Source organism: Marmota monax, unplaced genomic scaffold (assembly GCF_021218885.2).
Source record: "Marmota monax isolate L192 unplaced genomic scaffold, Marmota_monax_Labrador192_F-V1.1 WCK01_AAM20220418_F8-fsc00073, whole genome shotgun sequence".
Lineage (NCBI taxonomy): Eukaryota > Metazoa > Chordata > Mammalia > Rodentia > Sciuridae > Marmota > Marmota monax.
The window spans coordinates 4642170-4669238 of NW_026692846.1; the positions used below are offsets into that span (position 1 = coordinate 4642170).

Here is a 27069-nt window from a genome sequence, read left to right on the forward strand (position 1 = left end):
TTTGGTCCCAGGCTCCATCCCAGCCACGCCTCTTAAAGTGACAGAGCCCCTGGGCCTGTCTGTGGCACCCACCATTCCTTCCCTGCCCTGCAGCTCTGAGGCGGGACAAAGTCTGATTCTGCAGGCAGCAGGTCCTCTGCTCCCCCGTCCTCCTCCATTTGCACCTGTCATTCATGCAGTTTAGGAACTGCATGGTCACTTGGGATCTGCTGGGGTCACTTGGGCTCTTTCTTGGTAAGGAAATGAGTTTAGGTGAGATGGCCTCTGAGCACAAGTCCCACCGAGACAGGAAGGAGGCTGGGAGAAACCGGGCACCAGGTGCGTTTCCTCCTGCATCTGCTGGAACTCTAGTCCAGCTCAGAGCGGGATTCTGGGTTTACTCCAGGCTCAGCACTGGCCGCTCGTGTGAGTCTGGGCAGGCGAATTGCAGCTTCTGTGCCTCAGTTTCTTCTTGGGGATACGTAAATACCCTATGAGTGAGTCTACAAGATTGGGATCATACATGTGAGACACATAAACCAGTATCTGAAATTACATGTTAAGTAGTGATAGAAATAATGATAAAAATCATACAACTATTATTTATTACCCTATTATGTTGTTTACGCAGAGTGGCCTTGTCCATCACCTTGACCCAACCTTGTTCATTTGTCCACATAATGACTGTATTTCAGGGCCTGTCCAAGGCCTACCCCTGGGCCAGTTTCTGATCTAGCACAGACACTATCCTCTGGCCCCAAATGGCACCTGCAGGGTGACAGCTTCAGAGACCACTTTTGCTCACTGTGGTTCTCCCTGCATAGAAGAGATCTAGGAGCCTTGTCCCCACTGTGAATGTACCACATACTCTCCTGGGGCTCATTCAGTTGCTACATGTGCTGTGAGTTGTAGGCATTACTATCTTTATTGGGCAAAGAGAAGAAACAAGACAAGAGGTAAAGTCATTTATAAAATGGTAGAGGTGGGTTTCAAGCTCAGGTGACTCAACTCCCAAGCCTGTGTCATTCACAGGGATAAGGCTGTTCCCTGAACTTGAGAGCAGCCTGCTTCTTTCTGAGGGGGTGGGTCTGGGCTCCTAGCTGAGGGAGCCGAGCTTCCATGTGCTTATCATGCTCAGGGGCACAGGTGGGAATGCTTGCTGTAACAGTCAGTACTGGCTACGATCACAATCAAAGGAGAGCAATGTCACTGTCTTCAAAGAACGATGGACATTGTATAGCTTTATTATATAAACTCAATGGAATAGAACAGAATGATTTAAATAATCTATAGCTTTATGGATCAATACAGAGACTTCTCAAACCCTGTGTGTGTGTGTGCGCGCGCGCGCGTGTGTGTGTGTGTGTGTGTGTGTGCGTGTGTGACTGAGATCTTTATAGTTGAGAATGTACATTGGCCTCAGTCTGCTGGTCTGACCCGGCCTGTGCTGGGACAGCGCTCATTGCTGTTGCCTGGAAGGTGATACCAGGCCTGTGCTGCATGAAGCAGGTGGCAGGAGGATCGATGTTCATTAACTCTTCATGTTTCTTCATGTAGGGTGAAGCTGGCCCTGCAGGCCCCCCTGGGCTACCTGGAACTGTAAGTCACTCCGCTAATCCTTTCTACTTCTCTAAATTCCCAAGGTATTGGGATTCCTCCATACACACCACTTCATTAAAATCATCTCCAGATTAGAGTTTGTCAATAGTCAGACCCCCTCCAAGGGCTTATAATTTAAAATTATATCTTCTTTAAAAAACCACCCTGAGCTAATTGGTTTTCTTTATTCAGCAAAAGCACAATTACTACTCAGCAGAATGTGCGATTCACACTGAGAAGACATAGGCACCTGTTATGTGTGGGCATTGAGGTCCAAAGACAAGAAACCATTTGTCCAGCAAGAGATTGTATCACCATGACCCAGGCTGGGCTTCATCCTCTGCCCTGTGAAGGTGTTTAGCCACCATTGTGAGTCAGTGCTGTGGCATTTTGAGCAAGGGCTCTAGGGACAGAAAGAACCAGCTCTCACCTCTGCCACTCACCCACGTTGTGTCTTAGATATGTTATTTAACTCCCCAAAGAGTAAGTTTTCTCATCTGATAGAAGATATTGTACCCAACTAGCTTGTACATTTTTTAGTACAAATTAACTGAAATAATGCAAAGTACTTAGCAGAGTTCCTGGTACCTAATAAACACTAAATATAAAACTGCTGCTATTATTATTTGTCTTACACTCAATAACCCTACAATGGTGCTTTATTTGGAATTGTTTTTTCATTGTAACATTTCTTCCCAGACTTGAACTTCTCTGCTTTGAGCAACTGATTTCAGCAAAGTTGTTCATGGCTTCTTGTGCTGGCCCTGACTGGTAATTGATTGGTTGCTGGACAAAGCAGGGGTGGAGAGCAGGAGACAAGATGGCCTGAATTCTCAGCAGTCCTGCTGGCCGTGGGGCAGGACATCTGACTCAGCACTGTTTGTCCGGCAGCCCTTACTCCATAGCTTCATCTTCTCCCCAACCTGTACCCTGTGAAAATGAGGCTCAGATATTGCATAAAGATGTTGGAAGAACCTCAGAATCAGAAATTTGGGGCCAGAGTGGGTTGTATGAGATTATTGTTTAAGATTGTGATACGGCCTTGACAAGGCTTCAGGGAGGTGAGCACCCCTGCCCTTCTGGTGGGGGAGCAAGTTGGTAGTGCCCACTGGGAGCTGCTTGGTCATATGCACACGCCAGGAGGTGCCTACCCTCGACCTTAGCTAGTCCATGTCTAGGCTTCTAAGTTAAACAGACATTTGCATGTGTGCATTTAAAAAATGTGTGAGGATGTACATTGTAGTGTCACTTGTATTAGGGAAAAATCTACATGACCATAAGTATAGAATGAAGTACATCAGACCATCTGTATCACAGAATCCTATTTTATAAAGAAACACACACACACACACACACACACACTATACACAGGGTCTTGGAAAGGTATAGGTACACTAATTAAGTGGAATAAGACAAAGTAAGTGAACAAATTAATTTGTGGATCATTGTGAATTGAGAGATTTCAGAGCGTGGGCTCACAGCCTGCTTACATGATGTCAGTTCCTGACCATGGCCGGCAGCTGCTGGAACTGCATTAGGAAGCTCACATCTCTGGTCTCTGCCCAGGGTTCTTATTGACAGTGGTGGGTAGAGGCAGCTGGTCTACCTCCTACAGTCTCTGTGAAGAGCCATGAGTTGGTGCATGGGAACAACTGTGAAGAACGCATTCAGTTTCACTATTCTGTGGAAGTTGCATATTTCTATATGTTCATAATTGTGTGAAAACATAGAGAAAAGGTCTAGAAATGTGAAAAACTGTTTTTTTGGGGGGAGGGAAGAGGCTGGGATTGAGGACTTGGAGGGGAAGGTCTAGGAAGCCCCTTCTCCCTTCCCCGGTAAAGTCCCTGGGTTTTAGGGCTAGCCCCCAGGTTCCCTTTGTCCATTCGCTTTATCCTTTGGAGCCAGGTCATGGCACAACTGGGGCCTGATGGAGCTTATAGTCTTGTAGTAGAGATAAAGTCTGATCTTACAGTGGACAGGATAAACATTACAAATTAGAGTAAATGTGATCAAGAAAAAGAGCAAAGTGCAGTTGATGAGACTAGCAACGGGACCTAGCTTACCTAATTCATATTTGAGAGCATGACATTTAAGAGACCTGAAGGGTGGCCATGGTGGAATGCAGGGGGAGAGCCTGCTCCGGGGCTGAGGAACCGTGTGTGCAAAAGCCCTGAGCCTGGAAAAAAGCCTCCTGAGAAGCACTCAGTTCAGCCAGGGTGGGCCAGCCGGGTGGCGGCCAGGCTGGAGGGCTGCCCCAGGCACCATCCATGAGGTCTTGGCTGAGGGCACTTTGCACAACAGGGCCCTCTGTAAGCCCTGGCTCTGGTTTCCTCTGCCTGTTTCCCTGCCTGGCACATGGCAGACGACGGTAGTGGAAAAGCAGACATGGAGGGCTGGATCCAATGTCCCAAGCACTGTTCCAGTGGCTTGTCCAGGTTATTCCAGTGTGTCCTTGTGACCCCCCAAGTGAAGAACATTTCATCCCTTTTTACTGATGGGGACATGGAAGGTGACAGAAGATATTCAAGGTCACATAGGGTTTGGTGCTTGAGGTTCTAATTGTTGAAACTAATAATCACTGAAGGGCATTTTCTTTCACTTGGCAGACCTTTCAGAGTCAGCAGCTTTGGGGCTCCACACACCCCTATCTTTCTAACTTCTGTTTTTTTTTTCCAGACATCCCTGTTCCCACCGCACCCAAGAATACCTGTAAGTAGCAGAGGGAAGGGAAGAGACTGGGATTGAGGACTTGGAGGGGAAGGTCTAGGAAGCCCCTTCTCTCCTTGCATACCCTGGCATGTCAGCAGGCAGGGGATGCTGTGGTGTGGGCTGGAGCGGGGCTGGGTGGGGCCGGCCTCAGCCCTTCATGCCAGGCAGCCAGGCCTGTGGGATCCCAGCCTGGTCCTGGCAACAGGCGGGAGGAAGTCCCTGCATGGAACCGGCCCTCATGTCAGGTGGGACATTGCAGGGACATCCCAGGGACACAGCTCCATAGGCAAGGGCAGATGCCACACCTGTCTTCAGCACCCAGAGCTGCAGGTGCCTTTGAGGAGAAGCAGAGTTATTCGAGACGGCAGAACGTTCAGGAGTTGGAGAGGGGCAAAGGCGTCCTGAGGATGCTCCTATAGGTGGGAGTGCTTTGAGGGGACCCGGGTCTGAGGGAGGCTGCTGAAGGGACATGGAGAGCACAGCCTGCTTCTGTACCCTTGGGAGGTGGCAGAAGGAGGGAGAGCCTGGCGAGCCAGTAGACACTGCCACACCTAAAATGACACGCCACGACAGCCCCAGGAGCCCTCTCCTCCTTGCCCGTGGCTGGCGCTTCTGGAGGTGGGGCTTGCGGCACGTCTTCCTGCTGTTGGTGGCACTGAGGCCAGAAAGTGGGCCTTTGTTTTGTTTGTGTCTCTCCTGTTGTCAGGAGGTGGCCCACTGCTCCATGGCATGTGGCAGCTGAGGCTAGAATGGGAAGATCTAAACCCCCGTGTGATTTAGAGAGTTTAAGGTGTCCTCCATGGATGGAAAGGACGGATGCAGGCCGGGACTGAGAACTGTGCACTTCACAGATGAACGGGGAGGAGGCAGGGCCGTGGCGCAGCCATGGGGAGTGTGCACTTGAGGAGAAGCTATTGGGAGAGACCTGTCAGCTGTGATGACCTGGCGGGGGTGACTGTCCCCACCTGAGCGCTGCTCTTAGAGGCAGGTTCCCGTGGCCATCTCCCAAATACCTCTATGAATTGCTTCCCTGCCCCGGCGTCTTCCCCTACTTAGGTTGACGCTGAGTTCCCTGAGATTGAAACTATGGAATGGCTCCATAACAAGACAGCTTTCAGAGTATTCTGTTGGGACAGCGCAGGGGGAGAGGGTGGAGAGGGAGGGCTGCCCTACTTTGCCTCCGATTCCAGCAGTGACATCCTTCCTTCAGGGAGGATGGGAGCCAGGAGGCCTCTCTCAGAATCAAACCCAGCAAGTAGGAACTGGAGGGAAGGGAAGTTCCTTTGCCATTTCACAGCTTTTTCTGGGACTGGCTTTGTGTTGGTGGGTCTGGAAAGTGTTACTCTGTTGGACTTCTCACTGCTCCCCGAGGTGTGCCTCTCAGTCCTTGCGGTGCAGGAAGAGGCGAGATCTAGAGGCACCTAGAAGTTTGCTGCATAATTAACAGAACAGAAAGGAGGCGCTCACGTGGAGTGGAAGCCCGGCTCCCTTCCCTCCTGGATCCAGGACTCGGAGGCTTGTGGGGGTGGCTGGTGGGCAGCCTAGTGAGGTGGCCTGATGAGATGGCTTAGGGAGATCAGGGCAGGCTCTTAGATGGTGTGTGGATCTCTGAGATCTGGAGGAAAATTGGAGGAAAGAGGGACAGATAGCTGGAGGCTTGGGGAAATGACAGTAGCAAAGTGGGGTGCCAGGAGGTGGCTCAGAAGCAACCATGCTGGGAACGCTCAGGGGGAGCCTAATCCCGCCCCTCACAAGGCATGCCTGTCCCTGCTCCTCGCCTGCAAGATGGCCCTTCAGCCTTAGAAAGACACCTGAGCCTTGGAGCTCTGCCGTCGATACAGCCTCTGCCCCCTTACCTTCTTCCTGTCCCCTCTGGGTTGCAGGGTATAGATTTCCCACGCTTTCTGGGAGGTGTATTGGGAACCCCAAGTGTGGCACCTGCAGTCTCAAGGGAGAAGCCCTGCCCCTACCCTACCAGATGAGTCCATCTTGGGCACACCCAGAGCACTGCCTTTCTAGTCTCTCCTATTTCTTCTTTAGCAATAGCTGGACCCACCACTCCAGCCATCCAGAGTCTAGGGCTCAGCTTCCAGCCCGTCCCCCAAGGGCTGGCCCCCTTAGCAAAGCATCCACATCACTCTCCTTCAAGAAAGGGCTGTAAAGGATTATCATTCATTATGATCCACCATGTGCCGTGGGCTGGAAGGGGACATGGGTCAAGCCACATGAATAAGTGTAAAACTACCTGAGCAGACGTCATGCAGGAGAAGGACCCTGGTCTCTGTGAGTCAGTACCAGGAGGACCTGGCCAGTTTGGAGATCCACTTCCTTGAAGGGGGGATTCTGGTCCTTAGAACTGAAAGAGTCAGACTCAGTTAGAGTCCCAGGGTAGTGGGAGAGAAGAACCCTGTGCAGTAGGGTCAGCCTTTGGGGGACCATGGTGACCAAACAGGTGCATCCATAGAACAGGAGGTGGCCCTCCTGCTGAGGGAGGGGTGTGTATGTGCACTGTGAGGAATGGGGGTTCACTTTTGAGTGGGCTGTACCCTGTGCTTCTTACCAACAGGGAGAACAAGGGCCAAAAGGAGAGAAAGGTGATCCGGGAGTGCCTGGGGATCCGGTGAGTGCACGCACACTGCCCTTGCTCCCATGCCCTGTGCTGACCTGTGCTGCTGGAGAATGGGCCCCCTAAGACCCACAAGCTCTAGGTCTTAGCAGTACAGTCCACCACCAGGAGCCCCACTGAACTGAAGGCAGCCCCTTTCTTGTTCCCCAGGACTCTGGTGACATGCCCTCTGCAGATCTCAAGTTATACCCATTGCATGCGTTCACACCACGCCCCATCTGCTCAGAATTAGGGTGATGAGCCACTTTATGGATGGATGGTTTCATTGCAGGGACCACAGGGACGTCCTGGAGATTTGGGCCCTCGGGGACCCATTGGACCTCCGGTAAGAAAGCCCCTACCGCCTGTTGGCTCCGCCAGGCCTTCTCGCCTGGCATTTTGGGAACGCCCACCAGAGGGACCTGCAGCAAGTGCTGTACAAGCCAGAATGTGCCAGCGCTTTGCAAAGCCTGTGGACAGCAGCCTCCTGGGGCCTGACCCTGCCTCCCCAACACCCGCAGGCGCATCACTAAAGGGTTGACCCAGGAGAGCTCCGGGTTCATTAGACAGTGCGATCTGGAGAGAGGTGGTCCAGCAGGTTCCCACAGCGTTTTCAGAAGCAGGAAATCCGCCCCCGCTTCCAGCCATTGATTGGCAGCTCTGATTTAAATAATGCTTGTACTGATTAGCGTTTTAGTGTTATTTTTCCTGGTTGGCTTCTTGCTGCATCTTCCCTGGGCAGCTGTTCAGTTGTCTGGGGAGCTCTGTTGGGGTGATCTGTCTGGCTGAATACCTTAGGGCCACTTGCTGGCTGGGCCTTGGCCCTCCTGCCCCTCTGAGCCTTAATTACATAAAGTCTCAGAGAGGACACCCAGGTGACACCAGGGATCTTAGTGAGGATGGAGGAAGTCCTGATATGACAAATGCCTGCAGCCGACCAAGAAACAGTGGTTTCTGTACGTTTTAGACCCTGCTCCTGTCCCTTCAGTTTGGATCAGCTAATTCCAACCAGCCAGGTTTGGTGGGGACTTTCCTCCTGTGAGGGTGAGGACAGGCTTGCCTCATTTTCTGATCTCTTATCTCGCCCCTTTAATTTCCTCACAGGGTGGCAAGGGACAAGACGGCACACATGGGGCCCCTGGAGCAACTGGAAACCCTGTGAGTCTTTATGTCCTGCCTGCATCATGAGGGACCCCACAGAGGGGGTGCCAGGCTACACTTCTGCCACATGGCTCCCCTCTGTGGGCACAGCCCATGCCTGACAGCTGTCCAGGCCGGGAGCCTCTCCAACACCAGGCACAAGGAGAGCCGCTCTGGCCTCCACAGCATTCCCAGCCCACAAAGGAGACCTTGCACACACACGGATGGTGCACACACAGACATGTGGGGACACTTCCACCCTTTCACGAATCTGTTACTCTGAAAGGTTTGCCCAGGTTCACATCCACCTCCGCACACTCTATAAACCCACGTACACATACCCCAACACACATACACACTCAGTTGGGGAAGGGCACGCAGGCAAACACCTGCACGCCTGCACCTTCAGAGCTGTCCAGCCGTTGCTCCTGGACTGCCTGTCTGCAGGGTCAAGATCAGAATCGGGTGTCTGTGGTCTCACGGGGTTGGCACGGGTCCTCTGGCATGGTGCAGTGCTGCAGAGCCCAGGCTTGTCCGTGGTGCTGGTGGGAGGCAGGACCAGGCTGGCCTGACCAGCTCTCCCAGGAGTAGTAGTGGGAGGAAGAGGAGCAGCTGACATGGGCTCTCGTGGCACCACAGGCCTGATGCATTGACAGGAGCACACTCACATGACCAGGCCACCTGTGCCTAAGGCTGAGTGGGGACTGGGGCATCCAAGTACTGAAGAGTGAGGATGCCACAGAGCAGGGCAGAGTCCAGTTTCTGTCTTGAATGAAGAGAACCTTGGACCAAGCTCAGGTAGAGTGGCAGAAGTTTAGGCAAGGGACCTGGGAGCATGCTCTGTGATTTCTGACCCTGAAGACATACACATCCTTGTGACAGTGGGGGACAAGCCCAGAGGAAACACGAGCAGCCTCTAGTCCTTTGAGAACCCCCTGCTCCCCATCCCCATGGCACAGACCTGCCTGGAATGTCCTCATGGACATCTCCTCCCATGGATCCTGGCCCAACCACCAAGTTCTAGTTCAAGTGCACTCCCTCCAGGAAGCAAGGAGAGCTGCTCCGGCCTTCAGAGTCAAAGCCCCCCCCCCACATACACACACACCTGCTCCCTTCTGGGTGCCCTTTCTCTGTGAATGGCACCGGTGCCTTCAGCATGGTGCAGACCAGAGGCAGACTTGCTGTGGCCATGCAGACTCATGGTCTCCAGGAACCAGCAGTTGATCATAAGCTGGTCCTTGCTCTCTGCACATTCTCCATGAATGCCCTCCCTGTCCAAACCACGCTCAGACCCCCTTGTCTCTGTGGCCTCAGGTCTTGTCCACGCCCTTTGGCTGACCTTCCTTACCCAGAGCCTGTCCTCTGCAGCTCAGGAAGGAGCAGTCTGTTCCCTCCTCAGCAACTCCTTTCCTCATGCTTAGGCTGAAAGCCACCTCACTAAGACCCTCGTGTGTGATGGGGCTTCTTCCCCTGCCCATCCCTGCCCTCCATATGCCCCACCCGACTCTGTGCCTGGGCTGAAGGAACTGCCAGAGTCCTCTGCCCTCCTGCCCCTCCCACACTCTGTGCGATGCCTGCCAGCAGGTCGGGAGCCACAGCCCTGCCGGGGAGGACGTGGTAAACTGGAGCCTGGTGGGGTGGGCAGCACTGGAGACTGGCCTGGATAGCTGTTTGCCTTTGATTCCTTGGGTGTTTCTAAACTGCTACTGTCTCTGAATAGGGTGCTCCTGGACCTGTCGGGCCCCCAGGTCCCAGTGGACCCCCTGGAAGCTCGGTGAGTAATCAGGAGAGGGTGGGGACGGGCAGTGGGCGTGGCCTGCAGGGCCTTCCACCACATCTACTCACCTACCTTCCCTGACACCCAGAGGTGTGGGCCTCGTTACCCCCACTCACAGGTGGGGACACGGATGTCCTGGCAAAGGTCACCCAGAAAGAACACACCTCAGACTCGAGGTCTGGCCTCAGCCTCCAGTGGTTCACAAAGCTGTTCTAAGTGCAGAAAGCGTCTACATTTTGCTGATGTTGGAATCAACATCACAGAAGAAGTAAAATGAACCTAAAGAAGTCACAGGCTCCCTGACTGGCTCTAGGGACCTGGATTCCAATCCCAGCTTCCACAGACAGCTTTGAGACCTTGGCGAGCTGATCCTTGTACAATGGAGGCAGTGAGGCTTGCTGATCTCTATTAGGGTCCCATCTCACTGCCCTTCTGATCCCACCTCTCTCATGAGGATGCTCCACGGACTGGTCTGCTAATGGACTGGCTTTAAGATTCACCATAAACACTGATTTAGATTCCAGCATTTAACAGAACTCTCCGTAGATCTAGTCAAGGGCTGCAGAGAATTTACCCTCTGCCATAGACTCAGGTCGGTTCTGTCCATTCATCAGACCTTCACAGGTGTCAGTCATCACAGTGCAGGGGATGAATCCCGGCGTTCCTCTGTTCTAGGCCTGCTCCTGGGGCAGACATGTGTCAGCTCGTTTCATGCTCACAGTAACCCTGTTAGGCGGATGTTATCATGGGCTCCATTTTACACGGGAGGAAGCTGAGGCCCAGGAGATTGAGGCGCGTCGTAAGGGGTTGCATGGCTGCTCCGGGGACATCACCACAGCAGCTTACCCTTCCCTCAGCTCACACGCCCATCTGGAGTCTGCAGCTCTGCTCTCCTTCGCCCCTAGAGAGCACATCACCAGCCACATGACAGGTGGCAGTAGCACCCCCAGAAGCAGCCTTGAGCGGACGGGCGTGTGAGCCACCCAGCTCCTTTGCCGAGGTGGAGTGGCTCCTAGGTGGGCTCCCAGAGGCCCCTGCAGGACTCGCTCCAGTGGCTCTCATGTTTCTATCTGCCCACCCCTCCGCTTCTTCACCCCTCTACTTCTCTGGAATGCCTGTCAAAACGCTTTCAATTTTGTTTCAAAGTAAACTTATGGGGGACTCCATGGCACTGTGGTCTCTAGTGCTGAGCTTGTGTTCTTTGGGTCATTTGTGTCTTCTTTGGTGATCACTCTACTAAGGCCTGTCCTCCAAAAGCTCACTGCCCAGAGCAGAGCAGAGCCCTGTGCAGACCAGGCCTGCTCTTAAGAGCTCTGGTGTGGAAGGCGCATGGTCAGACTCAGGGGAGGAGACGGGCCTTGGGGAATGTAAGCAGCAGGGGAAGGTGGGACAGAGCTCAAGTGGGACCCAGATACCCTTCGCTGGGGACCACAAGCTGTCAAGCAATTCACCATGTGAATACCTGTCCTTTCTTCAGGGCTCCACTGGCCTCAGAGGTCCCCCTGGGAAAGATGGGGAGCGTGGTGAGAAGGTAAGACCAAGGCAATCTCAACACACCAGCATGTGCGTCCCAGGCCTGGTCCAGGAGCCAGGAATCAGAGGGCGCTTTGAGGGGAAGGGTCCTGGGCCACCACTTCACCTCATTCAGTTCTTACAAGAGACCCGTGAATCAGATCGATGCCCATTTGACAGGTGTGGAGACTGAGACTCTGGGCAGTTGATCGCTTCACCCTACATCTCCTCACTGTTAGGCTGCAAAGCTAGATCAGGCCAACTCCAAATCCCGCTTTCTCGTCACTCCACGCCCCAGCACAGCCACTGTGCACCTCGACTGCGTCTTCCTCTGACCGAGCACTGTAGGGCTGAGGCTGACTGGCCATGCTGAGCCAGGGCTTGGATGACTCAGGTGACACATGGGCTTTAGACCTGGGTTGAATGGCAGCTCCCAACTGGGTGCTGCTCCCACCAGTCTTCCCGACATGTCTGATGGGCAGCACAGGGGCCAAGAAAGACTGGAACCTGGTAGCTAGAGACCAGGGATTCCCACTAAAAATTCCACCATGCACAGGACATTCCCCCGTACACACCCAAGAATCATCCACCCTGAATGTCAGTGATGCCAGGACTGAGAGACAAAAGCAGGCCCCCTCCTCACACCTGAACTGCTCAGCTGTGAAGTGTGAACAGGTGCTGGCAGCTGCGTTGATCCCACACTGTGCAGACCAGCTGGGCAACTGGGGAGGGGGGTCGGGGCACGTGCAAAGGGCTCAGCCCTGAACAGGTGGTGCGGGAAGATAGTTGTGCCCTGCCCTCTCTGGGCCAGCAGGTGGCACTCACAGCCACGGCAGGTGCCCAGTGTGCTGTGGCTTCCCTTGGGATGCACCCTGGCCAAGGCCTCTCCCAGAACACAAGTGCCAGATCCTTCCAGCCCAATTTTCCTGGAACCTTTTCTGAACATTCACTTGATATTTTCCATTTTTGTGAAATATAACTAGTAGGTATAATTTGCTTTTCGGCTTAGTTTTAAAATGTGTTTTTGACTTAGTTTTGAAATATGTGTTTAAGAGACAAAGTGATTTCTTACAGGTAAAAATAATCAAGTAATTTAGAAAAAAACATGGGTTCTTGAAGTGTTAGTTGATCATGAGCCCAGAAATTACCCTTATGTGATGCAAGTGCTAACAGTTTAGAGGAGGGGGAGATAGTACCATCTTTGCAGTAATAAAAGCACCCAGATTAAGCAAGGGAAAGCACAGCCCTTGCTGGTATTTCTTGAATGCGCCATGTCTGAGAGGCCCCGCATTATAAGTAGGGCGTTGACAACCCAGAAGGGTAAACCTTAACCAAGATGCTAAGGGTCTGTTTTATGAGGTCTAGTCTAGCTTAAAAAGCCAGAAAAGTCAATGTGCTGTTGGTGCGTTCAACCTGTAGGGGGAGCCAAACACCTTTCCTTGGCTAAGCGCAAGCCCAGGCTGAGGGCTAGGAGAGGGCCCTGGACTGTATTTGGAAGGAAGCCTCCTGTGCTCTGCAAAGTGGTAAAATTCCCTGACGTCACACTGTGCGCCTCTCTCCCCACGTCCAGTGGCTGGTCTGGGGCTGAGGACGCTGATCTTGCTGGGGAGACCTGTTCCATCTTGCTTTGCTGTCCTGGGCTGGATTACCTCACCTCTTCTACATCAGAAATGTCTGGAGACCCTGCGACTGCCACTTAGCAGGGAGCTCCCTCCAGGAAAAAGCATCCCTCTGGTTCATGGGGTTTGACTCAAGTTCCACGTAGGGGGCTGCTCCAGCTTTGAGGTCAAGAAAGATGAGCAAACTCAAGGCCAGCTTCCCCGGCAGATCCTGGCTCCCTGTCCCTTTGGAGCCTTGAACTCCATTCATCCTGTTACAGACTTCTCATGTGAACAGGGATTCGATTTTGTCTTCAGCGCTCCAGGGAGAAGGTTGAGTGTCATATTTGGGGAAGACATCAGACAGGCTGTCACTGAGGTGAAGAGATGCCGTGTAGTGTGACTGAACTGTCTGGTGGAGGCCGTTGCTGCTGGGGCTCCTCTTTGAGACCCACTGGTGTTCCCCACACTGGGTGGATGGTTGCATGGTAGCCCTGATGACCCTCCGTTTCTGTGTTCCATGCTGTATTAACTAGCTGTGGCCTCCTTCACAAGGGATCACAGACTAAGTGACCTAAACCACAGAGAGTTATGGTCTCTTAGCTCTGGAGACCGGAAGTCCTAAGTCCAAGTAGGGGCAGGGTTGGCTCCCTCTGCGGGCTGTGGGGGAAGGATCTGTCCCAGGTTCTCTGCTTGGCTGACTGCCATCCATATTTTTCCTGGGTCTTTACAAGGTCCCTTCCCCTGCTGTGTCCAAGTGTCTCAAAGGACACCTGTCACTTGCATGAGTCCAACTTGACCTCATCCTAACTTCACTAATCACATCTGCAGATACGGTATTTCCACATTGAGGTAGGGGGTTAGGGCTTCGACATGTGAAGGGTGTACAGATCCAACTATAACACCCCTGGTACAGTCAGTGTGTCTGAGTCCTAGCTGGACAGGCTTCTAAACTGTCAGGGAGCCCTGGGGACCTACCACCCACTCAAGGTGGTCCACCATGGAAGAGCTGAGTTCTGTGTTACACTGGTCTGGAGAATGGTCCTATTTTCTCTCCAGGGAACAGCAGGGGAAGAAGGAAGCCCAGGACCTGCTGGCCCCAGGGGCGATCCTGGTGCTCCTGGGCTCCCTGGGCCACCTGGAAAAGGGACAGATGGCGAGCCGGTGAGTGGCAGGTCGGGGTTGGGATTCTGTGCCTGGGGAACCAGGTAAAATTGGAAAAGGGAAAAGAAAATACCAGACTCACCGCTATACTTGACAGAAACAGAATCACAGCTAGTGCCCTTTGGCTGTCTGGGAAGGGGCGGTCTGTGGGCAAACAGCTGTCCACCCCACCAGGCGAGATACATTCCAAGGCCACCACAGACGCCCAAGACCACAGAGAGCTAAATCCTGCATGTCACTGGGCAGCTCTGATACCGCAGGGGGAGGAAGAGGCTGGGCCATGAGTCTCCCTGCTCTAAAAATATTTCCAGTCAACTTGGTAGTAAAATGGGCTTTGTTCAAAGCCAGCTGTAAAGGAAGATAGAGGAAAATCAATCGTTTCAAAGGTTCTGTCTCCCAGAAGGGAAGCTCTAGGGTAAGGAAAGGCTTTAAAAGGGAGAAAGGACGAGGCAGGGATCTCACAGGCTCGTCTCCTTCTGAGACCCCGGAGCCCCCTCATGACTTCAGAAGGACCCTATCGCAGCAGAAGGAGCCAGCATCTGTGTCTTCACAGGGGAGTGAAATTCCCTCTGTTCATACATTACATGCTGCTTCCCTCTCCATCCATGTTTAGGATAAAGATGTATTTACAAATTCAGTCAAGTAAGAGATTTAACAATAATAATAAAATAGAAAAATAAAAACAATCCACTGCAATAAGTTATTTAAAACTGATAAATTGTTTGTTTCTGGAATTTCCTATTCTATGTTTTCAGACTGTGGCTGAGCCACAGGTAACTGAAATCCTGGGAAGCAGAATCACAGATGAGGGTGGTCTGCGCTTCCGTGGCCAGTGCAGCACAGTGTGGCCTGCGTGCCAGGCAGGGCCAGGTCCTGGGGACACAGAGACGGTCAGTCTGTGTCCTTAGGTTTTTGGGACTGAGGGGAAACGGTCGTGTAGACCAGTACCCCTGGCCCACAGCCGTCCAGGGGCTTCCTGGTCCCCTCTGGCTCTTCCGGCTGATACTTCCAGAAGTCGATTGTGACTGCCATTCAGCTGTGAGAGCAGCAGCCTAATGCTCTTGTTCTGCTCATTCTCTCAGGGTCTGCGTGGATCACCTGGAGCACCTGGACCCCCAGGGACCAAGGTGAGTAAGTGCTTGACTGCAAACTATACCCACAGGTTGCACGTACAAAGGGCCCAGGAGCTTGTCACGAGCAACTCGGTCACCTCTGCTCACCCCCACATTTCGCTGCTTGTCACCTTCCTTTTGACTAAAGGTTCTACAACCTGTGACTGTTACCTTGAAGCAGTGGCTGCACAGTCAGTGCTTAATAAATACTTGCTGTTTTAGTCAGCTTTCTGGTCACTGTACCAAAACATCCAATAGGAACAACTTAGAAGAGGAAACGTTTATTTTGGGTCACAGACAGTTTTAGAGGTGCAGTCCATAGACAGCCCACCCCACAGCTCTGGGCCTGAGGGGGACGCAGAACGTCATGGCAGAAGGCACGGCAGGAAAGCAGCTCTGGAGATGGCAGCCGGGAAGCAGAGAGAGAATTGTGCTAATAAAGGACAAAATATCCACCCCCAGAGACACACCCCTGGTGACCTACCTGCTCCAGCCACACCCTAACCTGCCTTCAGTTACCCCTTAGTTCACCCCATCAGAGGATCAATTCACTGGTTGGGTCAGGGCTCTCATAATCTGATCATTTCACCTCTGAATGTTCTTGGATTGTCTCATACATGAGCTTTTAGAGGACACCCCCTATCTAAACCATAACACTTGCTGACTAAATTAAATCAAGAGACACTGGCTTCCAACTGGCAGAGTAATAGATCTGAGTGGTCTTAGATTAGGTGATCCCTGAATCTCCGAGGCTTAACACAGTGGCTCCCTTACCTTGAGTCCAAGGGACATCTTGGTGTGTGGGAGATTGGATCCATAAAGCCATCCAGGGACTCATGTTCTAACCCAACAGCTCTTAGGTCCTCCAGGGTCTCAGCATCTTCCCCCAAATCCTCAGTATAGAGGGGTAGATGAGGGGAAAGAGAATGGAGACTGGCGGGAGGAATGAGCCAGGCCTGAGGTTAGAATTTATGTCCTCAACCCTTAGTGAGAGTCCTGATGGGGAGGCTGGGGGTATCATCTAGTTGTACACCCAAGGGGAGAAGGGCATACTGAGGACACCAGCAGTCTCTTCCTCTATTCATCAGCAGTTGCAATCCAAAAAAGGTGACTTTCCCCTGCAGGGTGTCCTTGAGGGAACTTTCCCAAGCCGGCAAGGATGCCCTAGAGCTACCTTCAAGAGGATTCATTGGTTCATGTACTTAACTTCAGCATCAATGGCCAGTGCACTTATCATTTAATCCATTGCCGTCTCCTGAGCTTCCCACCCAGGTCAGATTTCAGGGTGGGCTTTGGGAGGACAGCAGTGCTCAGGAGGTGTTCCTGGGGCCCCAACAGATCATGGCCCAGAAGGTAACATGGATATATAGACAGCAAAGGCAGATGAATGCTGGGGAATGGGGGACTTGGCCTCTCAGTGAGCTCAGAGGAGGCCTCTTGCCCAGTCTAGTTTGACAGCAGGTGGCCTCTTGGAGGAGGTGGCATTTTTCCTGATTTTATGTGTCTGTAGCAGCTGTCAGGGAAGAAATCAAGGAAGCAGTGACGTGGGGCAGACACTGAGGTAGGGTCCAGAGTGGTCATGGAGGGGCTGGACCGTGAACAGCCACCTCCGGGGAGAATTATTTAACCAGCTCAGGGCACAGGCTTTAAAGAATGTGGGTCAGTCCGTGCTCAACATTAGACTGCTTATTGCGTTTTTGGCTTTAACCTGATATACATATTGAAAATTACACAAATGTGAGTGTTATTTGGAAATTGTATGATTCTTACCGACTTGAACATGTTTACAAAAACAGTTATTTGGAAAGTTCTCATGTGCCTTCAGTGTTGGGGCCTGTCATGCCCCCCACCCCACCCCGTCACTTACAGCCAACAGAGACTTCTCTGAGGCATTGTACCTTCCATCACATCCAGGATTTTAAGATTCGGCATCCAAATATGATGCTGTTACGGGAAGTTTTACTCCAAGCCCCAGAGACTGGTCGCTTGCGCAGGGCCTTTTTGCTCCCCTTAGTCCTTGTTTTGTGTGGCTGTGTCTTGGGGATCTCAGCAACAGAGCCGGAGTGCATTGCTTTTCAAATTGTATGTGAAAGGTTTGTTGAAATAATGTCCATTTCTCAGGAAGCTGGAGGCTCCAGGAACAGTTACTGCATCTCCATTAAACTTCTGGGCTGGATGGTTTTTCCTCTGTTCAAGTGGTGACCGCTGTCATTACCCCACACCCTACTGATTGAGACTGCAGCATGCCAAGGTGCTTTCCTCCGATTGGGATTGTTTCATTGTGTGTGTGTGTGTGTGTGTGAGATGTGTGTAAATATAAGACAGCCTCCTATTTTCTGAGGAACAAGAAGGCAGTAGCTTTGCCTGGAATGGGGGTGTATACAATAGCCCTGTATCCTGCAGCAGTGGGCCCCTGTCGGTATGAGCAGGACAAGTTCCAGTTTCTGGAACCTCAGGAATTTACAGCCACCAGAGGAGCATGTTGGAAGTCCCCTGCCATGCATAGAGCCCAGGCTCCTCTGTAGGGCCTAGAGGACACTGGTGGCCTCTTAGGATAGGAAGTGAGGGCCGAGCAGCACATTGGTTCTCTAACTATTTATGATCCTGTATCCAGCCTTACCGGCTTTTCTCCTTTATTCCTTTCATTTTGTGACTGTTTCCTTGGAATCTCAGCAACAGAGCCGTACAGTATTGCTACTTTTTTCTCAGGCAGAGTGTGGGGGGAAATCAATGATGTCATACCAATAAAAATAGCTCCCAGCACACAGTCCCATTGCATGCTGAATAAATATTTGTGATCTTTATTTGACTGCCCTGTGTGGACACCTAGAGAGGCTGTATCCAGTCTGCAGGCATGCTGTTGAAGAAAGCCCCAGGGGAACAGGGAGGCATCCATGAAAGTTAGAGAGGCAGGCGGAGACCCCGGGGCAAAGAGCATGGAGACCCTGACCTGGGCTCAATTCCATGGGACTCGGGATCAATCATGCTGTCTTTGGTCAAATGTTTCCCACTGTTTAAGAGGTGAGACTTTAAAGAGGTGACCCATTCCAATGTTGGTATTGTGTAAATTTGTAAATTGGATGTGGTTTAGAAATCATGGTTTCCGTAGTCAATGCATTGGGAAGAAAAACGGGAATTTGGAGATAGCATTAGTTGACGGACAAGTGATTGAGGGACAGGAAGGAAGGAAGGGAAGAAGGGAGGGAGAGGTGGAGAGGTGAGTGCCTTCTGCTGTCTGCTGGTGCTCTCCCGGTGCTGAATGGGTGAGCCTTGGGAAGGAGGGGGCTAGCAGGGATTCTCATCAGCACACCCTCAGCCCTTCCTGGTTACTTAGAAGTGCAGAAGGCTCTTAAGGACACTTTTCCTTGTCCTGAGTGGCACTTGTTTCCAGCAGAATGCCTGGGGTTTGGCTTCCTGCAGAATCCCAGTTCAGACACTACAAGATACATAACGTGAAGGCAAGTGCTTCATTTTCCTGAGACTCTTTGTTCCTTTTCTGTATGAGGAAGTAAGGAATATTTGACACTAAGAACTCCTCGGGAGAGAGCTGACCTTCTGGTGCACAGCTGCTGCCCTGTGTGTGGTTCTCCGTGCAGGACCCCAGACTTCTCACACATGCCTTCCCCAGGCTCTGTGTCACAGATTCGCGTGCACATGCCCTTTCTTTCATGCCCATCGACCTCCCTGCTTCTGCTGGCACAATGTTAAGGACTTTTGCGGTATTCTTAGGGCCTTTAAAAGTGTCTGTTCATTAAGCTGTGGAGTAGTTTTGGATGAGTTGTTAGCATCACAGCAGACCACACACAGAAACAGAGCCAGATCTGACCCCAGTATAGAAAAACGGTCAGTTACTCACCGCCCCCAGGAAGGGGAGGCCTTTGTCCCATACTCCTTCCTCTGGAGAGAGCTTATTGTGCTCAAAGATGGTGTGAATGATGGGGGAGACTTGCTCATTTTCAGTACTTGATAAATATGTGTTAAATGAACAAAGAAATGGAGAGTTTCTATGTTCTAGCTCCTTACAGAGAAGTCGTAGGGTGAAATGGGCACGTGGTCGGTGGGAGTGTTGAGACGGATGGAGAGGTGCAAGGCGTCTGTAGGAAGACAGCAGAGGAGTGGACCGGGAAGCCATGTGTGAATGCAATGACTGGGTGGTCAGCTGACGGGTAGGTGTTCGGAAGCTCGTACCGCGGATGCATGAGCGTCTCTGGGAAGGCCACCGTGAGTCTAAGAAGCAGAGATGTCAGAAAATAGCACAGAAGAAAACAAGTCCAGGTGCTGCTGTGGCTTCCCTGGCAGGGGTGAGAGCTAGCCGGTGTGTGGAACGTGGCCATGGGAAGGGAAGGGAAACCCAGTGAAAACCAAAAATAATGATAGGAAAATCACATTGAAAAACCTAAAGCAAAACCAAGTGTGAAAGAATATGGATTTCTCTGATATTTATATGTTTAGCTGGTTTTCTATCTGCTAACTCTGCCGATAAAGTGATAATGTGTAAGTATAATCCGGAGTGTGTTGCACAGCTTTGCATCCCTGGGACCATGTGTCTGATCAGAACAGTAAAAGAGGAGAATTGTATTTTGGCTCATGGTTTCAGAGGTTCCCTCCGTGCTCCGCCGTCCACCCACGGCTTTGGTCCTGGGGTCAGGGAGAGCATGATGGTGGGAGTGTAGGACAGGGAAAGCCACTCAGCTCCTGGAGGCCAGGAAGCAGAGGGGCTCAGGAGCCAGGGACAAACTGTAACCCCCAGAGCATGCTCTCAGTGACCTAAGGTCCTCCAGCCACCCCTTCCTGCCTATGGTCAATCGGCTTCAGTGGGTGGGTCCAGTGATTAGGTAACAACTCTCATAATGACATGCAGGGACTCTGCTGGGTGTTATCTTTTTTCTTGATGAGGGTCCTAAGACGCAGAGACGGACTTACCTCGTTCGACTTATCACAGGATGAGGTTGACATTGTCCTGAGCCTGGACCTGGAGTCGCATGACAGTGACCACTTGACCTGGTCCACTGTGGCGAGAGCTGAAGACACACAGCAGGGATCAGGTTTGCTCTGAGTTCATGAGCCCTGTTTCTACATTGGTCTTGATTCTGGCCTCCTCTTCCCATCCTCCCCATAGTGCTCATTTGAGTTCCTCTTCTGAGCATCCCATCTTCCCAGAATGGGCTACACCACATCATTCTGAAGAAACAGAATGCACAGCCTGGAAATTTGAAAAATAAAATATGTTGGGGAAGGAACTACTGGGAGAGTTGAGGGTGGGCCAGGGATGCTGTGGTCCAGGGATTGGTGGGCTCTGGCCTGGCCACCTGTGGGCCTCTGGGGTACAAGGGGAAGAAACAGCATCAAGGGAGCCCAGCCAGGGATCGGACCTTGGTTCCTGTCTTCTGTGAGAAGGTGGCCAGGCTTATTTTCTCCATCCCCACAAACAATGCTCTGCTTCAGAGCATAGCAGGGGTACTGACAGTGAGCAAGCCTCTGAGTGAGTCGTTCTTTGGGGTTGGAGCCTAGATGGCTGTTTCAGTGGACAAGCGTTGTCCCTGAGCCACAGTCCTGCTGCAGGAAAAACGCCTCATCTTAAAGCTCCAGAATGCTCTTTTATTTTCCCTTAAAATAGAAGAAGATTGACTACTTATACATGAGAATTTAAAAAAAAAATGCTTCAACACATACATCTCGGCAAAGCAATATGTTGCCCAGCATTCTTGGGTTCTCTGCAGAACCAGTTGGTTGCACATTATCTGGACAGCTCTACAGAACCGCCTCTGAGGATGTTTCTGTTCATCAGACAAGTTAGCTCATCCTAGGGACAGTAAGTGGCTGGAGCAAGGCTGTCTGTCACCTCAGTCTCAGGCTTGGCTGCTGTCCAGCTGACCTAATAAGTACAAGAGGACATTCTGTTGCATGAGATTGTTGGGCCCTGTGCCTTTGGGATCAAATTTAGTTTGAATTATGGAGAGGTAGTAATATGCACGCTCCATGTCTCAACATTTACTATACTTTCAGTTAGAAGCACCCCAAACAGACTTGTTAACAGTGATGCAATAAACGTGTGAATGAATACAAATGGGAGGACCAAGGACTGCAAAGAGCCTGTGTTGGCCCCGATCAGGGCTTGCTGTCTTGGAACTGTATCAGCACTTACTTCCAAAGACTGAGGAGGCCAAGGTTGTGGAAGAGGCCTGGCTTGCTACACTCAGAAAAGTGACTCACAAAATGTAGGTGTCAATAAACCTCGATGGACTGATGAATCCATTTACCAGTGATTTAGGCTCGGAGTTGAGATGTGGGTGTCTGTGTGGTTGGGATGGAGTCATAGATTGGAACTGCGGTCACCACTGCGGGAGGATCATAGTACTGTAATCACTTTTAGAACCATGGTCAAGGTTGGGGACCTGTCATCCTTGGAAAGTACATGACCACAGTCATTGCTGTGGTCCATGTGGTGCTGGACCTCCTCCTGGGAGCCGAGCAGTGGCCCATGGAGGCCTGGCGGTGGGAGAGGATGCTATGGAGTGGAAGTCAGGACCCCTGGAGGATCGTGGTCATCCTGTACCCGGGACCTCTCCTTCTGGCACTGACCTCTCAATCTTATTTTTCTTTCTTTCTAGGGGGACCGAGGAGCACCTGGGATCCCTGGCTCTCCTGGTAGTCGTGGTGACCCAGGCATCGGGGTTGCTGGCCCTCCTGTGAGTTCTTACCCAGCACGTCCTTGCTCTCGAGGCCACCAGCCTTTCCCTGCTGGCTCCCGTAGAGTGTGCGGCCTGGGCCTCCCTGTAGGGACACCGCTGCTCCGGCTAGCATGGTAGTGAGCCACTGGTCTATTGGGGTGGAAGGTCTACACCCACGGCTGACATAGGTGGAAGACTAGGGGTACTTGTTGTGGGAATGATGAGGATGCAGCTTTTGGAGAGATCAAGACTTATCTGATTCAAAGAAGGGAAGATAAATCTTACTAAAATGTAAAAAGTGAAAACAAAGACTCATGGGACAAACTCTGAGAATCTTAAATCATAGCCTGCGTGCGACGTTAGTCTGGTTGGAGAAGGGGTCTGGAACGGGAAAACGATGTGCGTTCATGTATTTCAGGCCCCAAACCCCAAAATGAACTAATTACCCTGCTTCCTCTAATTAGTACAGCTGAAAACACAAATGAAAGAGCATCTTCAAAACCAAAGCCACGATGTGGTCCTCCTAGTGTTGGTTTTAAGGAATCTTTTCCTGTGGGTCTGCTGGGTGTGAGTGCGTAAGTCCCCAGAGGTGGCGGTTTAGGAATTGATGAAGCCTTTGAGTTTTGAGGGCTCGTGGGGTCCAGGAAGTCCAGGCCCTCATCCAGTTTGAGGATTGCTCTCAGTGTCCTCATCAAGCCCCCTGAAGGCGTTGAGAGAAAGAAAACACACTTTTTCCAAGGCCTGTGCACCTGGCTCTGGAATTGAGAAATGTTTTTCCGTGGAAAACAGGTATATTTAGTAGAAGTCCCTTCTCAAAGAGAAGAGGATTGGGGTGCTCTGTATCCTGTCCATTGCTTCTTAATCTTCCCTTTGTGCTGCAGAACACAGCTTTCCTTCCTCCCTCCACTGAATGACAGCCTTTGGAAAGACAGTTTTCTCTCGAGGTCTTATTTTCTCTTCAGTCCTTTCTTTGCTAAAGACACCATATTGCTGCACCTTCAAATTGCATTTATTTATTTTTTCTTGACAGTCATGACTTTTACTATTATTTAAAAGAGAGTCCTCACTAAGTCTTGTAATATCCAAACTACCTACCCATTCATGTTGTTGGTATTATTATTTTGACCCAGATGCACGATCTAACTGTGCCCCTATTAAGCATGACTGGGATATAACTAGAGCACAGAGCCCAGTCTCTGCATGCTTTTGCATGTAAGGATTTCGGAACACAACCAGTGATATTCAAAGTATGCCATTCTTCATATTTCATCTCAAAGAAGAAGAGAAATCCAATTTATCTCCCACAAGGTCACTTGTAAGAAAGTTCCCTCTCATTTTCCCTGAGGTCTTCATACAGCCTAGAGTCATCTGGGGCTTCTTGATGCCTCCCCCAAGTTCTCCTGGCCCCTCCCTCTCCTGCCCACCCACTCTAAAGCAGGTCCCGTTGCCTCCCGCCAGGCTGGAGCACCCACTGCTACTCCCACCCACTAGCAATGAGGGTTCCTTTCAAGGTGGTAGGAGAACAGGGGACTCTGTTTTCCTGCATGTCCCTGAACACCATGGGAAGATCCTTGGGAATGTTTACTTTGGTCTCTTTTCTTAAAAGAAATTCTTAGCTAGAATTTCCAATGAATACTCCATTCATTTCACTGGTTTCATCTTTGTCTTGGACTGTGTTTTTCGGTCTCTGATAACTGAAAGGTTCCATGTGACTAAAGGTGCAGTGAAGAAGCAGGTTAGCCCAGACTTTCTTATTTCTAAAATCCTCAGTTGGGGGGTCCCCTTCCCCTGCAGTGAGGGTTCTGTTGGACATGGGGATTACCCTTTAGGATAGAGAAGGGACTGAGAGGGAAACTGGGAGTCTGAGACCTGGAGGTGGCACACTCCCTTAGGTAACAGGGTCTGTGTGTCCAGGGCACTCCTCAGGGAGTCACTGTACCCAAATCAGAAAGCCAGCCAGCAGGGCTGGATGCAATTCACCTACCTCCCATTTAAGAGCCAGCGAAAGCCACCCATGAAGTATGTCCCCACATAAGTGTGTCCACCTGAAAAATAATTGGCTTGCTCCAACCCAGAGGCTGTAAATCAAGTGTTTAGTGTCTTCCTACCACTTAGATTTATTAAAAGCTTCCGTGGTGCATGAAACCTTATTGAATCATCATAAATCTTGTCTTTGGCCTCCAGCCAAGGTTGCTGCTAATCTGGGATCTGCATTAAGGGTTCCAGGACATGCTGAGAGGAGGTGTGTGGAGGAGTGAGGGAGGAGTGTGTCAAGGTCATTGGGGATGCTGCTACCCCTTTACAGGAACAGTGCCCTTTCTGAGCAGTCTCTCTTATGGGCTTCGAGCATCACATTCACCACCTCATTCAGTCTTGTGGGAGCTGATGGTGCCCTTTGGCTGAGGCTAGGGTCCCAAGAGCAAGGAGTTTATTTGGGAAGCGATCCCAGAAATCACTATTAGTGACAAAGTGAGAGAGAAAAAGAAAGAGAGACCAGGGAGCACATGTTAGTGAGCGGTGGCCCCTGTGGGATCCTGGGACTCAACTCACTCCATTGACCCGGGGTGATCACAGGGTTCAGTGTAGAAGTCTTTCTGCAGAAGGAGCATTGAAGCTGGGTGTTAGTGTTCTAACACCTGTTTTCCCAGGAACTCAGTCTTCCCCCTGCTTGGACTCTACAGTCTTGTGTTGCAAAGCAAGCCCTTGGACAGGTGTCTGCAGCAGGGAGCGGCCAGGGTTGGTGCGTCCAGGGAATATGGGGGTAGGGGGATGACATGTCTGGACGTCACTCTTCTTCAGTAAGCATTTCAAGATTCAGAAGGTCCAGTGGCTAGTCAGGGTCAGCTGGTTCAGGAGTAGGACTTCGTGCCAACATACTTTCCATACCCCCAAAGCCAGTCCTGGTGCCTCTGTGGCATCTTGTTTTGGGGCCTCAGGAGGACAGACAGACTTGCTCATTCAGTTCCCCAGAGAAAGCACATGAAGTGCAGATCTGGCTGTAGGTCAGTCTCTACTTTCTGCCTCCCCTAAAGTCATGGTCCAGGCCTTTGGCATCCAGGGACAGTGCTGCCCTGGCAGGGGCTCCATAACTCTGTCTGCCAACCTCTGCTTCATCAGTAGACAGGAGGAGGTGCGGCGAGGCAGGTGTTTGGGGTTTTGACTTACTGCTTCAAAACATTCACAAACAAGAAAGATCCCTTTAATCTTCAGGTTGTCTCTGGTCTTCCTTTAGCAAGGTTTGAGATGCTAAAAAAAATAGCTTGCTCAGGCTGTGAGAGGGTCAAAGTACTGTGGGCCTCGGTGACAGCAGGGGCTATGACTCTGCAGGGACCAGGCTCCCACTGACAGCCCACAACCTTGGTTCCCTTCCTTCCGCCCTGTCCCAGTTTCCTCATGATAAGGTGACAGTGATTTCTTCAGTATCATCAGGGGAACGGGGAGGGTCACAACCTGATGCTCTTGGTGATAACACTGGGCTCCCTGCCTTGGCTCATGTGATGTCAGAAGGATCCTCTTCCCCCCTATATCTTTCTCAACCTTCGCAGCCTGAAGTGACTGAAGCTGGTCGTATGGATGCCTTATTCAGCCTAGATGCTGGGAACACATGCACCAGGTCAGGCTCACCCCCCTCCAGTGGTCTGATAGCCTGAGGCACCAAGAAGCTCACAAACCAGTTATGTGCAGGAAAGCATTTCAGGTGCCTGACCAAAGGGTTTGCTTTCTGCACTCCTCTGCTTTTCAAGGAATGACTCAATCATGATAGAGATGGCAGCCACTAAAACAAAGAGTAAGACCGATAAGCAACCAACCTCCGCTGGCTAATTGCAGGGAGTGAGCGGGTGCCTAGAAACGCTTCATCTCACAGGCACCTCTCAGTTCGTCCTCCCAGCAACCCCACCAGACCGACTCCAGGTTCCTTTCCTCTTACAAATGAGGAGAAGACGGGACATGAAACCCCTTCATGAGGGCACACTGGGGAGATGGTAGCGTGAAGGTGGATCCCAGCATTCTAATGGAACAAATGCTCTTACTCACTTGTTAGTAGCTTTTTGTCATGATGACAAAATATCTGAGAAAATCAAAGGAGGAGAGATTTATTTTGGCTTCATGGTTTCCGAGGTTTCAGGCCATGGTCAGCTGGCTCCATCATTTCTGGGCCTATGGTGGGGTGGAGAGTCATGGTGTGAGAGTGGGAGGAGCAATCACGAGGCAGGAGTGAGAGAGGAAGGGACTGGGGACCAGATATGCCCTCCAGGGATACAGCCCAGAGACCTAAGTCCTCTAACTATGGCGCCCTTCCTGCTCCTAAGTTCACCACCTCCCAATAGTTCATTAAATTATGGGCTCATCAATGGCTGAGCCCACTGATGAGGCTAGAGCCCTCATGGTCCATCTCTTCCTCAAACCCCACCTCATGAGGACCCAGCCTCCAACACATGAGGCTTTGGGGGAACTCAGATTCCATAACACCACTGTTGCAGTGGGGGACAGGAATGAGGGGTTTAATGTACATGTCAATCATCACCTATGCTGGGGTCTTCTGGTGTCCATATTTACTCCTGAAATATTGACTTATATGTCAGCCACATTTTTAAAAATTCATTTGTCTTATTCACCTGTTTGCATTATCACACCTGAGTCATTATCACATATCCCAAGATCGCTTCATAACACCATCGAGCCTCCAGCCAGTGTTTAGACTTCTAATTGTTTCACAAATGCCGCACTCTGGCAGTATTCTCTTCTTTGAATCAACAGCCAAGAAGTAAACACGTAGCAATTGGTTGGTCTTTGACTAATTTCTAGATTTGCCTCCATTCTTTTGGATTCCGTTTGAAATTCATCTGCTGATGAAATCAGGTTTATTCTTTGGTCTTACGGTGCTTCCCACAGAGTGGGGTTGCTGCTGCTGCAGTTTTCGTGTCCCTCTGTCCCTGTGCTTCTGATCATTTGGTGCTCAGGTCTAGAGGCTAGATCAGGTTCAGGTCTGATGTCTTTGGTGGCACTTCACATGTGCTCTGCCATGGGGAAGTGCAGGATGTCTGGTGGAGCCCCTTTTTGTTATGTTTGTGCCCTTGGCTGTCCAATGCCTTCATCAGTTAGCACATCAAGGGCTGCAAATTGGTGCCCTTATACTTCTATCAATGCCTCTTGCTTCATTAGCTGGAATACTTCTGTAGAGAGAGACCCCCCTCAACTGCCC

General features: G+C 51.2%; 1 protein-coding gene across 1 annotated transcript in view; it reads left to right on the forward strand.

The window, feature by feature from the left end:
• The window catches only part of Col22a1 (collagen type XXII alpha 1 chain), a 229501-nt gene that overhangs the window by 135315 nt on the left and 67117 nt on the right, over positions 1 to 27069 (forward strand). Inside the window, exons 31-40 of the mRNA XM_046449181.2 lie at positions 1537 to 1578; positions 4255 to 4287; positions 6854 to 6907; positions 7185 to 7238; positions 7997 to 8050; positions 9753 to 9806; positions 11287 to 11340; positions 13979 to 14083; positions 15166 to 15210; positions 21807 to 21884. Coding sequence (XP_046305137.1) covers positions 1537 to 1578; positions 4255 to 4287; positions 6854 to 6907; positions 7185 to 7238; positions 7997 to 8050; positions 9753 to 9806; positions 11287 to 11340; positions 13979 to 14083; positions 15166 to 15210; positions 21807 to 21884 — 573 coding nt within the window. The remainder of the gene's footprint in view (positions 1 to 1536; positions 1579 to 4254; positions 4288 to 6853; positions 6908 to 7184; positions 7239 to 7996; positions 8051 to 9752; positions 9807 to 11286; positions 11341 to 13978; positions 14084 to 15165; positions 15211 to 21806; positions 21885 to 27069) is intronic.